The sequence below is a fragment of the Sinohyriopsis cumingii genome, chromosome 3, assembly GCF_028554795.1.
Source record: "Sinohyriopsis cumingii isolate HCF-2022 chromosome 3, ASM2855479v2, whole genome shotgun sequence".
NCBI lineage: Eukaryota > Metazoa > Mollusca > Bivalvia > Unionida > Unionidae > Sinohyriopsis > Sinohyriopsis cumingii.
Window position 1 is genome coordinate 129,544,460 of NC_142963.1, and position 17,375 is coordinate 129,561,834.

The 17,375-nt window shown below is 34.2% G+C and overlaps 1 protein-coding gene across 2 annotated transcripts in view; it reads left to right on the plus strand.

The window, feature by feature from the left end:
* The first annotated feature begins 2,922 nt into the window (after nt 1-2,922).
* The window catches only part of LOC149803833 (folliculin-interacting protein 1-like), a 57,148-nt gene continuing 42,695 nt past the window's right edge, over nt 2,923-17,375 (plus strand). The window contains exons 1-3 of one of the 2 annotated variants that reach the window (XM_089953651.1): nt 2,923-3,047; nt 11,234-11,351; nt 16,882-16,986. In XM_089953651.1, coding sequence (XP_089809777.1) covers nt 2,962-3,047; nt 11,234-11,351; nt 16,882-16,986 — 309 coding nt within the window. In that variant the 5' untranslated portion in view covers nt 2,923-2,961. Of the gene's footprint in view, nt 3,048-3,339; nt 3,613-11,233; nt 11,352-16,881; nt 16,987-17,375 lie in introns of those variants that run through there. The other variant, XM_089953650.1, reaches the window with a different exon arrangement.

The following is a 17,375-nucleotide window of genomic DNA, read 5'->3' on the forward strand; positions in this document are numbered from 1 at the left end:
CAAGGGTTGAAGTTCTGTACATTAACAATGCAAATTAAGTATTGGAAAACAATCGTACACTAAATCTAATATTTCTAATCACAAGTAAACATTTTTATCATGATACGAACATGATTTTCCACAATTTGATTGTTTCCGCTTTTGCGACAAAATATCCAAAATGAAAATTGTGATGAGAATAAGAAAACCTTTAGGAATGCTTCATTATTTTAATGTAATTTTACCTATAAACTTTTTTTCATGTGCTGTTGATGTTGCTCTGAAATATATTATTTTCACTGGAGCTTATGTACAATAGTATCACCAGAAAAGATACATGCCTGTGAGGTGTGTCATAGTGGGTGATGTACAATACAATCCATACAGCCAAGGGTTGTATGTTGAAAGCTCGTTAAAAATAGTACAAGGGAACATATCATTGTAGTTTGTGATCCTTACTTTACTAAAATAACTAATGTTTCCAAAGTAATGAGATATATTAACAAGTAGATTCCTTAAACAGTGAAAAGTAAATACTTAAGTGCGTCAAAACTGGGGTTGAAGATGGACCATCCTGCTGCAGTGTATGCATTTGTTTTCTCCGCAAGGTACTATAAATCACTTAGATCTTTGAGAAAGCATATGGTTTTAGACAACGATTAAAACTTCGTTGCTAACATGCACTTTAAAAAAGGGACTGAAAGATTTACAATGTTTATCGACACAAAATGAATGCCGTAAAGCTCTGTGGAGAGCATTAATTATTTCTGGTAAAGGAAAAACTTGAGAAATTTAGAGTGCCGTCTGCTGTCATAATGCCATGCTAATCTCTAGTATGTCATTATGACAACAGATGGTGACACGAGTTGGACAACAAAGACGATACTTAAAAAACTTAGTATTTACATTATTGCAAGGCCAAATCTGTATGAAAACAGTATTTAAAATGATGTAATTGTAATATGGCAAGTTTATAAACAGAATATACAAAACTTGTAATAACTGACATAGCATTTGCCATACGACAAACAACAGAATAAATTCACTAGCTGGCAAACTGCAAGATACAATGATGCAGACAGAAAACAGATCTAAGCACTTGCAAGCAGCCATTTATGGCTTGCATCAATGAAGAATAGAAAACTAAAGATTAGAATTATCAATGTAAGTAGCCATTGACGCAGAAGGAAAGTAGCGCTTGCAAACTGCCACATACAATTTGCACCAATGAAGAATACAATATACATAGAAAGAATTATGAAAGTAACACTTGCAAGCGGTCATCCCCCTCCATATGAGACAGGTGACAATCCTCAGAGTTAGTTTCTCCATGAATTTTCTCTTGCGATGATGGTCCAGAGGCAAGAGATAGAGACATAGAGGTAAAATTCGTAGAATATTGTTTTTTAAGCATCTTGTCATTGGGGATGATCTTTTTATCACTGTATTTTTGTCATTAAATTTAATATGTAAGTCATTATCCTGGTTTAACGTCCTTTTAGATTTTTTTAAAATTTATAACAAAAATCAACATATATATTATCTTTTTAATGTTATTTTGTAACACAACTGATGTTGAACACACTTTTTCTCATCCACATATGCAAACAAATAATATATATTATACTTTAATACTGAAAAATTGTTACTTTCATATTAAATTCATAAAGAATTTATATCACCTCTCTAAATCAACAGAGTTCAAAACAATGTAACTTTTTGACATTATTTATCTTGTGTTACAGTTATGTTTTTGCTTTCAGAGTCTGGGTGATCAAGTAAATTAATGCTGGTCCAGTTAGTTTCACTTTTCATATGTAATGTTCTCCTGTCCCAAGGTAGGATTAACATTTTGGGGGTTTGTTTTTAATTTTTGTTTTTAACAGAACTGTTAAAACAGATCATGTATCATGCAGAGGAACTTGGAGTTAAGTGCCTACCTAAGGACACAATGAAGCAGTGAAAATGACAAGTCTTGGTCTCAAGAGAGAGAGAGAGAGAGAGAGAGAGAGAGAGAGAGAGAGAGAGAGAGAGAGTAAATACACAACAGGAAAACATTAAACAGAAACAAGAATTGTTTAGCGTCGAAATGCTTACAATATTGATTCCTATTATCTTGGGGTGCTATCCAGATTCATTCTGAGAAATTCAAAAACAAATAAATCTGGTAATACATTATGATCTGGAGATAACGTGAATTAATGTCAGATAATATAAAAACTACCTGCTATATAACGAAATTTATCTGAGGTAACTAAATATTACCTTAATTTGAGTGAATTTCGCGATAAATAATTATCATTAGCAACAGGTAGTTCAATATATGGAACACAGATAATTTGTATTTGAGTTGGAGATGATTTTGAATAGATTCAGGTAATATATAGGTACCTGGCAGGCATACATAAAAGTAATTTATCTGCGGTCAGTATATATTATCTGTTAATTTTTACTTTTAATAGGCATACAAAAAGTAATTTATTTGCGGTCAGTATATATTATCTGACTGTTTTTAATTTGTACTTTTAATTTCGCTTGCGTTTGAATCGGCATTACCCTGCCTGAATCCTAAATGACCGAAGGTAATTCCCCGAAACTAAGGTAGCAATGGTATCTCCGTACCACTACTTGGCGCACCTAATACAATCTGTTATCTATTATTGATGCAAATGAGGTTCCCAGTGCAATGTAAGATGAAAAAGTTGCTTTTGTAAAGTGGGCCATAGAAGGCCATCCAGTACACATATTTTCACAAATTACGGAGATCTCAATAGCACCATACCGTAAAATTGTCACCCAATTTAGCAGGTGAATCATGTACCTATGCAATGTTACTTAAAAGGGAAAAGCCCTACCATTGAATATATTTGGTTCTCTTCCATAACAATTTTGCAGAGGTATTCCGAACGGTAAAGATAAGCCAATGAACTGTAAAGACACAAATGTTATTTGGTTGCAAGTACATCATGTGATGAAAACAAAATGGCATATTTTCAGAAACTGTTAAGTAAAACAAAATTTAATAAATCCAGCAGCAGCAGGTTATCACCTGGAGACATTAAAACAGAGTAAGTTGAGTTTCTTCCATTAATCTCAATCTTTTGTATAACAGAACTTTCCAGATGAAAAGTCTTCATAATCACAAGACGATGATGCATCGCTAGGTCCATCCTTGGCATGTTTACTAAGTTATATTTTATGCGCCTGGGTTTCCGCTGTAGCCCTGATTCAGCTGTAATAAAGTAGTAAAATATATGAATATGTAGAATTTTAAGTTTCTAATTTAATTTCATTGTAATGTGTTTTAAACCGATGTTGACGATGTACATGTTTGTTTATCATGCGCGTAGATGCTGACGAGTTCGCGGGAAATGAGCTTGTGACTGTAGCACATGACTTGTTATCAACCTGCCTTGATAATGATGCAGCTCATGACCATAGACCTGTCATTGCGTGGAGGAATATACGTATATTTTTTACAATTTTGACAGCGAAATTTATTGGAAATCATTCTTATTTTGGACGAAGAGGATTTTATATCGGTTTTTGTTTGATACCAATTTACATGCAAAAACTAATGGTAGGTCTACTTCTCCCAGCAAAGAATCTCTCCGAGGTACCTGGGACAGCGAGGTATGTAATTCAGCAGTTTTATCTCAAGCTCTCTTTTCTTTTCCAAAAGCTTCCTCTCATCACTACCAGATACAAACAAAAATATTTAGTGTTGACTGTTGGAACAGCACATTAAAAGCACATACATTGTACATACTGGTTACTTGAAGTAGCGATGGTGAAAGTTCAGTCCTTAACCTTCATTCAGCATCAAATTTAACACCTTAGTTTGCAGTACTGACAATGATTTACACTTAAACAGTATTGTAAAGTTTTTGTTGGAAAAACATTCCTTTAACAGGGTTCCCACGCTATGGGGAAAAAGTCGGGAGAAATGATAACTTTTTCCCAATCGTGAAAAGTCCTTGAATTTTGCAAATATCGACGAAAGTTGGGAAAAAACTGAGAATTTTTCTCCACAACTTAAGCCCGAAACAATTTTGTAATTGAGTCGTAACTGAACTGATCATAAGTTAAATTTATCGAGTTCTAACCAGAATATTAGGAGGTTGCAATATGGATCATTTGGGTGCTTGCCATAAATATATTTGTTGAGACAATCCAAACGCTTGGTGGATTAGATTCATCTAGTAGACTTTTTGTTTCACAGCTTGATGTCCATATTTTTGTTTTATTGTTATGGAAGGTAAGAAAGCCAGTCTTGCATCACATTAAGCATTAAAGCATAGCAGATGGCTAGCAAACTGAAATGTTGTTAAATCGATTTATACCTGCATGAAATCGATATGAAAATTATTTATTTTCTCAGAAATTGTGAGTATTAAAATCGTTATGTCTTTAATCTGCTGAATGACAATAAAACTAATGTGTTGATGAAATTTGAGCTGGTATTAGTGATTTCGATTGCTAGTCGCACGGAACACACAATCTCTCAACCGTCATTTTCCAATATTGCAGAAGAAAAAAAATGAAAGTCGTTGAAATAAAAATAAAAGATGAAAGGGCACAAAATTCTCAATATTTATTCCAAGACCAACTTACGGAGTTTTGTTGTATCACGTGACTACCACGTTGACAGGGGCCCCGAGTGGCCGAGTGGTCTAAAGCGCTCTTCGTTACAGATCACTGCCATCTCACCTATGTCTGCGGCGGTTCGAGTCTAAGATTCAGCCAATGTGGGCATGTGAGAAAGCTTGCCAGTAGCTTCTCGTGGGTCGGTGGTTCTTTCCAGGGTTTTCCGGGTTCTTCCTCCACCATTAATACTGGCCGCCATGTATAGCCCTATCGTGCTGAAAAATGGCGTTAAACCCCACAACAACAACAACAACCACGTTGACATGTGCTCTCTCAGGCAGAGAGCATACACAGCAGGGAACCAGACTACTCTGCTTGATGAATCAGACTGGCCAAGTTTCTTGTAGTTGTTCTCCAAATGAAAATGTTGAGAACTACGTTCTCTCTGGTTTTTACAAAAGGTATCACCTTTCATTTAATATAATTGAAATTTTGTACAACAACATTGAAAAGGAGGTTGTTGTTGATATCACGTGACTGTTGGATTTCCGATGTCGTTGTTCAAGATTTGTGAAGTCATGTGATTATTAACGCAAATGGCTAGTACTGGGTCAGATTTCATCTATGCTGAGTTTCGTCTAGTCTGTCAGCAGGTTAAAGACATAATGATTATAATACTTGCCATTTTTGAGAAAATAAATAATTTTCATAGTTTAAATTTACTAGGCCCACTGGAAAGTTATCTTAGGGTGTTGGCAGATTCCAAACTTTTTTATATTAATTGCTCTGAACCCGTACTCCATCCTAAATGTCCATATGTGAAAAATGGGGTTGGAATATTTGGAGGAAACCTGGGTTAGAGAAATGTTGAATCTCTGAGCTGAGCTTTGGTGCGAAACTATTACACATTGACTTGTAGCTTGAAGCATTGGTTTCAGATCTTAAATAAAACGGGGAAATTGTCATCCCTTTTATTATATATTAAGAAATGATAAGAGCCCATATATCAATACGTGTTGGTTGAAAAATCTTGTTTTAGATTTTATTGGCAGGGTTCAACTTTTTTTGTTACAAGATAAGATTATAATACTTTGCATTTATTGGGGTTTTTTCATACTGTGATAGGACATGTTTACTTTGTATAAAATGCACATATATTGTTCTAGAATTCTTTAGAATTAAAGGTTTGAAAGGAAGCAAAACAATCTATGCTCATTATATTGTTTCCACGTAGCAACATAATGCAGGTCAGCAAAGTAAAGTTACAATTTGTATTCTGTACATTGAAATGGCTGTAAATGCCAATTTATAGGAATATAGTCATATTTGTTTCGTGTGACCCATTTTGTGGTTTTGTACATGATCAGTTGTTTTCTGCCATATTTGTTTTGGAGAGTCTTGAAAGAGAAACATCTTCAGATTTGGAAAATGCATGTTTTATAATCCAAAACATTCTTTAATTCCATTCAGTAATGGTGATATGTTAACCTTGAAAAAATTAATTTCATCCTGGAAAAGACCTGGAAATTTATATTTAGACAAGCGTGGGAACCATGTTTTAAAAGCTTCACCTATTGAGACTGTAGATAGTGACCTGAATTTTGTTTTTGAAAATAATTTTGTGTACTCTGGTGAAGCCCATGGGAGACCATAAACAAAAGTTCTTTCTTGATGTAGTGAAAAAGCCGCCTGCACTATTTATTTTCCTAAAATAAGCTTTATAATAAAAGTTACCATACTTTATGAAATGGTAATATGCTCTTTTCTTTATGTCTTTTCTCTCTACTGCCTCCTTAAACATAGCCAGTGAACAAGGAGATTTTTTTCTGCCTCATCACTGGCATTTAGAGCACCTCATGTTTTTCTGCATTAGCATTAAATCACAACTAAATGAAACACTTTGAAAAGTCATGGCCACTCAGACCAGAAAACCTGAGTGTGAGCGATTTTAATATTAGGATCATTATAGAAAAGTAAACATTTATCTTGGTCTGAGTCAATGTTCTTTATTATGATTTTAGTAATAGACCTTCTAATTACAACTAGCATTTTTCTAGAATTAACGTTTGGCCCTCATCCAGATTATTCTTTTGTGTCTTAGTTTTTTACATAATCTTGTTTACTGCAAAAAATATTTATTCCTGCAATAACATCTGGGCAGAAATCATTTATATTGTTGTACTCAGATTTTGATTTTGGTGAAATTTTTATTCTCTGGAAATACATAGTGCTCTATAATATTCCTGGAAAGAGACATTAACTGCGTATTATAGTGAATTCAAACAAAAAATCTAAGATTATATTGCTGTGGTTCAACAAAAAGAATGTTCTCACATCAATACAATTCAGGCCAGTGGTACATTAGTTTGTAAGAGACTACCGGCCACTACAGCCATTTCAACACCTTTGGTGCTGGAAATTATTTGGAATACCAATAGAGATTATTTAAAACTGTATTCATTTGGACTTTTGTTAATAATTTTAGGACTGTTAGGGAGTTTATTTGCAATACCATAAGTTGTAATGTACTAGGTGTAATGTTGGGTAAATTTGTGCTAAATGAAGCATTAATTAAAACATTCACTGATTGAAGCAAATTATTGTCAATAAATCAGACACAATAACTATGCTAAAGACAGCGTGTTCTTGGAAGTAAATTAAGCTGGATGTGCATGAAGGGTAATTATTAATGATGTACCAGTCCAAATCGATGTGCTCCATGAAAATGTAAAGGCTAGAATTTCCATCCCTCAAAAATGGGTCCCATTTAAAATTCAGATGTGAAAACCCGTGAGTATGTAAACCCTGAGAAGCTGAGGGGGATTTTTTGTAGAGGGCTTAGATTTATTCAGACACTTAGATTAATTCACTTAGACACATGAAGCCACTGCCAAAAAACAAGTATTCTCATACTTATGGTATAGGATGGTACAGTTGTTGCTGTAAATGTCTTCAAATGTAATTATGTTTCTTCTATTTATTTAAATTATCATCAGAATCAGTTGTTATTAGGTAATCTAAGGCTACCTATTTGTTAACTAAACTTTGTTATGTTCTGATCTGATTTTAAATCCATTTTTCATTTTTCTCTTATAAGTTGAGTCCATATGCAATCTGCACAGACCCATATCTGCCATAACATAATGCACCAGCTGATCTGGGTCTGTGCAGTTTGATATGAGTAATCAGAAGAACAAACATTATAGACCCTGATCTACAGGTGTATTATGCTATGGTAGATCAGGATCTTTGTTGTTTGAAGTTTGAGTCAACTATTAAGCACAGTAGTCCTTTTGGTAGCATACATGTATATTGCAGAAAGAATAGGTTATATACATAATTCTCTGTTTATAACATACCAATTAAAATAAGCCACAATAAAAAATCAACAATAATCTTGATAAATAAGATACATTGGACAGAATATTAGAAACTTATGGTTTGAAAATGTTTTGGATTTTATATATATATTATTTGATTTTGTAATTTTACAGAATTATTAGTATAGTATCAGGGGTAGAAAAATCCCAGGACAACTAAACATTCATGCCAGGCTACTGGTTTTCCCATTGTGAAAGCCAGCTCTGGCAACTGAAAGTATCAATAAAATATTTCCACATCAGAATTATAAAGGAATTTTCTACATTTTCTGGCCACAAACATTTGATCATTAAGTTGTCATTCTGGACACATACAGGAGGGTACCTGCATTAGTGCCACATAGCTATTAAATTGAGTGATGGGTGATTGTTGTCATGAAGAGGCACCAGTAATCCTCATGTGTCAGCTGCACATCTGATAAGTAACTTCAGTCCCTACTACCAGCCCCTCAGGATTTACCCCTAAAGAAACAGGACTTACAAATGTTTACCTTTGTCAACACACCAGCATATGGTAGCAGTATCATTTATCTTTGACTTTATGCACTTATTGTCTATTAATCTAGTACATGTATTTTAATACTTCATTGGTCTGTTGAAGAAATGGACACTTGCTGTTGAGTCATTTAGAAGTACTTGATAGTCCTATAAACCATACCTCAAAATGTAATGGTATGCTTATAGCTGCTATTTGGACTGCATTTCTTGTTTATGAAACAAGTGTTGTCTGAGAAGTTGCAAATCCATAAAGCAATTTTTTTGATTTGTAACTTCTCTGTCAACACTACAGTCAGTTACAGAAATCATTTTAGTGAGATGTATTTGTGTCCTGCAGAATAGCTAAGGTGATCCTAATGGCTCTGGATAGCCAAGGTGATCCTAGAGGCTCTGGATAGCCAAGGTGATCCTAGAGGCTCTGGATAGCCAAGGTGATCCTAATGGCTTTGGATAGCCAAGGTGATCCTAGAGGCTCTGGATAGCCAAGGTGATCCTATTGGCTCTGATTATATTGCATGCTTTGGATAGCCAAGGTGATCCTAAAGGCTCTGGATAGCCAAGGTGATCCTAGAGGCTCTGGAACATGAGATTTGCTTCTTTTGGCTAACTTTAGCTAAAGGAATATGGCAAGTTAAAAAAAATCAGTTATGGCGATCTTGGAGAAAGATGCAGTAATTTTATGTGCAGAGAATTTACCCATAAAAAATAAAGATATTAAGGATTTAAAGGTAAATAAGACATGTTATTTTTAGTCACAATGCTTGTTTGATATCTATGATGGTTCCAAGAAATCTATAAAATCAGCATTGGATCATGTCTTTCAGTTTTTATAAATACACTGGTTTTCATGTTAGTACATTTTGTGTAAGAATTTGACAGTTGGTGCATTTTGTATAATAATTTGACAGAAGGTTCATTGTGTAAGAATTTGGCAATGTTCATTTTGTGTAAGAATTTGACAGAAGGTGTGTTTGGATTAAGAATTTAACAGAAGGTCCATTTTGTGTAAGAATTGGGCAGAAGGTGCATTCTGTATATGAATTTGACAATATGCATTTTGTGTACGAATTTGACAGAAGCTGAATGGTTTGTGCAAAAACCAAAGTTAGAATGAAATATCATTGTATGACTGATTTCTGTTTACATTTTTTTCAACAAGTTAATGGTCTTATTGGTACATCATGTACTTGAGTTACGTGCAGTGTAAAAATACATATGCAAAATATCTGTCCAGTACCAACTTGATACTCCATTCCCTTTGTTTTATTATGTTGTCAGTATCAGAACTTTATAATGTCAGTTTAAAAATTAAATGCAGAAAAGTCCTTTTACATTAATAGAATATACTCTTCTTGAATGAATTGGTAAAATACAATGGTTAAAATAATGGCTGACCAATACATTCTTAAGATACCATTTACATGCATGCTGATTTAAAAAATAAAAGGACACAAAGGCAAGAAATTGCAAACTATACAAAAGCACACATACATGATACTTGTTAATGCATTGGAAACTTATGACTACTGGATGTATTATTTAAAGGGAAGTAAATTCATTCATAATGACGTGTAAGTAATACAAGTCACTGATTCAAAGGGAAGTAAATCTATCCATAATGATGTGTGAGCAACACAAACCAATGATTCAACAAGCATATGACTATGAGACAAGTCATTCAAAGGGAGGTAAATCCATCCATAATGACATGTAAGCAATAAAAGCCAATGATTAAAGAAGCATATGACCATTAGATATATCATTCTAAGGGAGGTAATTTCATCCATAATGACGTGTAAACAATACAAGCCAACACAATTCAATAAGTACATGATTGTTAGATGTATCATTCAAAGGGAGGTAAATTAATCCATAATGACGTGTAAGCAGTACAATCCAACACAATTAATCAGTAAAACATTAGGATCATTGTCTCCCAACCTTTTTAGCTGTGACCCTAAATTGGGTACCAACAGGATCTCCTGACCCTAAGGCTTATGATTTCTTCTGATCCCCCTTTGTGACACTACAGAGGAACCCCGTGGCCTTGATTTGAATTGCAACCTGAGGTTGGGAACCACTGGTTTACACCCTTATCTGCTGGTTCAGATGTTCCTAAAGCTCAGGTTCCAGGTAAATTAGCAGACTATAGTGGGACCACAACAGATTTCACTGTTCTGTACTTAACTGTTCTGCACTAGTACACCATAAACTGAGTTTGCCTTTATACTTGTGCCCCATTACACCTTTGAAAAGTGCCTTTTTAAGACTGGTTATATCACTTTCGAACATTTATTCTGCATATCCATCTTCATCAGTTTCTGTAAATATATTCAGTGCAGTTATGAGTATTCAGGACAAATTGAAATCTTTTGTTAATTTGTAGTTATAAAACCAAACTGCTTGATCATTTAAATGTACAGCACACCACACAAATTTATTGGGAGACAGTGCTACATAAAATTAAATAGAATCTGAATTACTGATGTGGTATTGTGTATAATAACCAAATTAAATAGATTGATTTATTGTGTTGTTTATTCTGCTCCAAACAAACATCATAGACCCAGATCTGCTTGCTCATGAGATGATAGCAGATCAAGGCCTATGCAAGCTAGAGTTGAATCAGACTTGAAAGTGAGTATATATAATCAGTAACCTCAAATGTGAGTTAATTCTGAGGAGATATTTTTAAAAATTCTGTATTTAGGGGAAAAAATATTGCCAGTACGCAAAAAGACATAACACCAAACATGGTTTAATGTGTACTTATTAAACTTATTTTACAGATGGAAGCAACCCACATTTAAGCAGAGTTATATCAGGTTAATCCTGTTTGCAGACAATGATATCCGTGGAAGGCAGCTGATATTTGACTCCCAGAGCTTAAGAAGGGCAGAGGAAAAGGTAATTTGCATTAGCTTTGTTTAGTTTTTATGTTGGGGGCTCAATGCCATTTCTCATCGCAAGACAGACTATACATGGCTGCCAATATAATGGATGAAGAACCTTTGAAAACTCTGGGAAGAATCAACACCTCATGGGAAGCTACTGGCAAGCTTTCTCACATACCCTAATAGGCTGAGCCTGAGATATGAATCCACTTGGACAGATGTGAGATGGCAGTGATTGGTAAAGGCAAGTGTTCATTGTCCCAGCATTTCAGGTACTTTCTTGGTCTCCTCTCTTGATAATATATGTGATCATGCTTTCTCGTTATTGTTTAGTTTCAGTTACTTCTATGTTTCCTGCACACCTTGCAGATACTTGTACATGTTTACAGTTGTCGTATACAATGCATTGAATGTTTATCAAAAATGATATAATTATTAAAAAACATTGTTCAGCATAATTCTGGGTTATTCATGTTTGTGAGGACAGTTTTGAGAGTAATTACTTTGATTTGCTTAATTAGTGCTTTAACACCTTTAAATTTGCACTGCAAGCATTTATTGTACCTTGTCAGGTGTGGGATGTTGGTAAGTACTTAATTAACACATTAAACAGATCATTTAGCCACTGAAGGGAATGCTAACTCACAACAACTTCTTAACCATTATGATGATGACAGATTAATAATGGCTGAGTTTTAGTGATCCATCAGCAAAATCACTAACTGGGGAATGACAGATTAGGATCAAATTTGGATTAGGATTAAATTTGTGCCCTGTCCTCTTAGAATCATAGTTCATTATTCTATCACATAAACTGTTGTGATTGGGAACATCAGATAAACCAGAATGACAGGTAACATATTTCATTTTTCTTTGACTTTTTTAAACTGTCCTTACATTGTATTGAACAAGTCTGCTTATGTAAAATCACCACCAAACTCTCAAAACATCTCTTACCCATATCTACTGTCACATGACGCTCTAGTAGGTCACAACCTGCATTGTTTATTTTACTTGGAAGTTGAGCTGAACAGCATTGATCTTGATCAGCAAGCATATTGGGTGGGGGTTACTTATTATCTGATCATTCTGGCAGATGATGTGCCAGGAGATCTGATACCAGATCAGCATGCACATATGTGATAGCATGTATCTAATATCAGATTAGAGGGCACATTTATTTTACTTAGTATTTCGCCTGATCAGCAGTCACATGTGACAGCATATACCGGATCAGCTGGCCCATTATGTAACAGCATATATCATGGAATGCATTGTTTTGTTTTTTTTACTTAAGATAGCAACCAAACAGCACAGACCCTGATTAGCAGGCACATTTCATTACAGTGTGTGTGTGTGTGTGTGTGTGTGTGTGTATATATATATATATATAGAGAGAGAGAGAGAGAGAGAGAGAGAGACTCACATAATCAACAGGAATATTGTTTGATGCATAGACCCTGATCAGCAGGCACATTATTTGACAACAGATATCTTGGGTCTGTGCTTTCTTTTTTTTACTTTCAACCAAACAACAGATCCTGATCAGCAGGCACACTTTGTGACTACACAGACCTTGATCAGCATGAACTTAATGTAACAGGATGGACCTTGATCAGCATGAACTTATTGTGACAACATAGACCTTGATCAGCATGAACTTAATGTGACAGTATAGACCTTGATCAGCATGAACTTAATGTGACAGCATAGACCTTGATCACCATAAACTTAATGTAACAGTATAGACCTTGATCAGCATGAACTTAATGTGACAGCATATACGTTGATCAGCATGAACTTAATGTGACAGCATAGACCTTGATCAGCATGAACTTAATGTAACAGTATAGACCTTGATCAGCATGAACTTAATGTGACAGTATAGACCTTGATCAGCATGAACTTAATGTGACAGCATAGACCTTGATCAGCATGAACTTAATGTGACAGCATATACGTTGATCAGCATGAACTTAATGTGACAGCATAGACCTTGATCAGCATGAACTTAATGTGACAGCATAGACCTTGATCAGCATGAACTTAATGTGACAGCATAGACCTTGATCAGCATGAACTTAATGTGACAGCATATACGTTGATCAGCATGAACTTAATGTGACAGCATATACGTTGATCAGCATGAACTTAATGTGACAGCATATACGTTGATCAGCATGAACTTAATGTGACAGCATATACATTGATCAGCATGAACTTAATGTGACAGCATAGACCTTGATCAGCATGAACTTAATGTGACAGCATATACGTTGATCAGCATGAACTTAATGTGACAGCATATACATTGATCAGCATGAACTTAATGTGGCAGCATATACGTTGATCAGCATGAACTTAATGTGACAACATAGACCTTGATCAGCATGAACTTAATGTGACAGCATATATGTTGATCAGCATGAACTTAATGTGACAGCATAGACCTTGATCAGCATGAACTTAACGTGACAGCATATACATTGATCAGCATGAACTTAATGTGACAGCATAGACCTTGATCAGCATGAACTTAATATGACAGCATAGACCTTGATCAGCATGAACTTAATGTGACAGCATAGACCTTGATCAGCATGAACTTAATGTGACAGCGTATACCTTGATCAGCATGAACTTAATGTGACAGCATAGACCTTGATCAGCATGTACATTATGTGACAGCATAGACCAGGAGTGCAGAAATCCATTGTTTGTGTCAGAATATTTTTTTTACGAACACACAACTTTTGCAGTGTTCCTTATCCATTGGCAAGTAAATTGTCCGTTAACCTATTAGATAGATGTCAGTATCTTGTGGAGCATCCACTGTCTCACTTTTAAATATTCATCTTCAGAGTATGGCTGGACTCCCTAAATGTGTCATCATAGACCTTCATATACTCCTGTAGCACTATCATTTTGATCTATTTATAACAGCTGTATATGACAAATTGCCAAGAAAACAGATGGGTTTCTTCAGTTTGAAAACGTTTCGTGCAAATTCATTATATTAATGAAGACAGTTGTTTAGCAGACCAGTCTATACTTTAACAAAATCATGCAAGATGTTTAGCGAATCAGGCTTTATCAACATGACTTGTGGACACTAAGTCACTGAAAAATGTTAGAGAAGAGGGATCATTGTAAATTTTAAAACGTCAGGTGAGAAAAAAGGAAACATGAGTGGTTCTCTGTAAATTATTGCAAAAAAATATATGAATACGACTTAGGTTGACAACATTATGCTGATTGCAGAATTTGAGTTTATGATCGCTCAGTGGAAGTTAGACTAGTTAAAGTGGCTGTTGTCCATATGTTTTGTCTTTGTATTCTGTTATTAATTCAGTGGGATTGCTGATTTATGTTGAACATCAGCAGAGAATCCAGAATGGTAGCAAAACTAAATGTATATTTGGTATAAAGTTTATGCATAGATTATACTTGTTATGATCAGATTGCACTTTGTGTCATTTAGAGTTCACACATACCTCTCTAGGGTTGGCAGGTATGCCCATTATACATTATTTGATAGCAGATACCTGATAACGGATTATCAGGTACATTATGTGATAGCTTATACCTGATAACGGATTATCAGGTACATTATGTGATAGCAGATACCTGATAACGGATTATCAGGTACATTATGTGACAGCCAATATCTGGGTCTGTCCTTTACATTCCAATGGGTCACAAACTTAATTTATGTTGGGTAAGGATAGCATGAAAAAGTGAAATTTGTTTCTTCTTTAAGTGTGCTGGAGTTTTCAGCTGCAGAAAGCACATTTAGTTTATTAAAGATTAATGGAATTAAGCTAATTAAATAAATTAATATAGAAAATATACTTTTATCTTTTCATAGATTCCTTTCTGCTGCAGTCAAAATTAATGAATGGTAATGTAAAACCATTGAGAATTATTACATTTGCAACATCACAATCACAATTGTCACAGTTCTCAGTTGTCGTTGATTGTTATTCATGATTATTAATACTTATTATTTGATAATGAATGAGTAATAGCAATCTCATAATCATTTATATTGGTTACACAATAATACTTGTATAATGTCCAAAACAACTTGCATACATAAAGAATTGAAATGTTCTTGTAGAATTACTGCTTTATCTTGGATGTTAGATTGAGAGGTACATGTGCATATTTCTTCTGCCACCACCATGACACCACCACCCCTAACTTGATCACCAGAAATGTACAGTTATTTAGAAATTTCTGCTGCAAACTTCACAGGCTTATCTGCATATGTAAACAGATTTCTCACTTTTCTTTCTAAAATGATGAATAGTGTATTAAATGATGTAATAAAATGTATCCTTTCCAGGTAGCTTAAAATGAAGAATAGTGTATTAAATGATGTAACAAAATATATCCTTTCCATGTAGTCTAAAATGTAGAATAGTGTATTAAATGATGTAACAAAATGTATCCTTTCCATGTAGTCTAAAATGTAGAATAGTGTACTAAATGATGTAACAAACTATCCTTTCCAGGTAGCCTAAAATGAAGAATAGTGTTTGAAATGATGTAACAAACTGTATCCTTTCCAGGTAGCCTAAAATGTAGAATAGTGTATTAAATGATGTAAAAAAATGTATCCTTTCCAGATAGCCTTAAATGTAGAATAGTGTATTAAATGATGTAACAAAATGTATCCTTTCCAGGTAGCCTAAAATGAAGAATAGTATTTGAAATGATGTAATAAAATGTATCCTTTCCATGTAGTCTAAAATGTAGAATAGTATACTAAATGATGTAACAAAATGTATCCTTTCCAGGTAGCCTAAAATGAAGAATAGTGTTTGAAATGATGTAACAAAATGTATCCTTTCCATGTAGCCTTAAATGTAGAATAGTGTATTAAATGATGTAAAAAAATGTATCCTTTCCATGTAGCCTTAAATGTAGAATAGTGTATTAAATGATGTAACAAAATGTATCCTTTCCATGTAGCCTTAAATGTAGATTAGTGTATTAAATGATGTAACAAAATGTATCCTTTCCATGTAGCCTTAAATGTAGAATAGTGTATTAAATGATGTAACAAAATGTATCCTTTCCATGTAGCCTTAAATGTAGAATAGTGTATTAAATGATGCATCAGAATGTGTATTTTCCAGGTAGCCTTAAATGTAGAATAGTGTGTGAAATGATGTAATAAAATGTATCCTTTCCATGTAGCCTAAAATGTAGAATAGTGTATTAAATGATGTAATAAAATGTATCCTTTCCATGTAGTCTAAAATGTAGAATAGTATACTAAATGATGTAACAAAATGTATCCTTTCCAGGTAGCCTAAAATGAAGAATAGTGTATTAAATGATGTAACAAAATGTATCCTTTCCAGGTAGCCTAAAATGAAGAATAGTGTATTAAATGATGTAACTAAATGTATCCTTTCCAGGTAGCCTAAAATGAAGAATAGTGTATTAAATGATGTAACAAAATGTATCCTTTCCAGGTAGTCTAAAATGAAGAATAGTGTATTAAATGATGTAACAAAATGTGTATTTTCCAGGAAGGCCATTTAAGATGCCAAAGACAAAGACAGATACTTGCCCAAAAGCTTGCTGCCTCAAAGAGTGCTGTGAAGGCACCAGATTGTCCAGCACCAACTTATGAGGTAATTGAAGCCTTAAGTTCAGTTAGTGGTAAATATATTTAAATATATTTTATTGTGAGTTACAGCCAATGCACAGGACTTTTTGCAACTATTAATAAATGTAAGGTCAACAATAAGACAACTAGTAATGGGTAATATCATGATTCCATTTTCATCCCTATAAATCTGATGTACTTACTTGGCCAGTCATTTCAGGCTTCCTTGTCACCATATTGTAATCTCCATGGTAAAGTATCTTTTTTGAAATAGCTCAGATTAACTTTTTTTTTATAAAAAGAAACTGAATTCACTTTTCATGAGGTACAAATTTTCTTCTAAGATACTAGTTAGTTCTGATGATGGTCCAGGTGAGCTTATGTGATGGCCTGTTCTTTTTCCCAAGCCTGTAT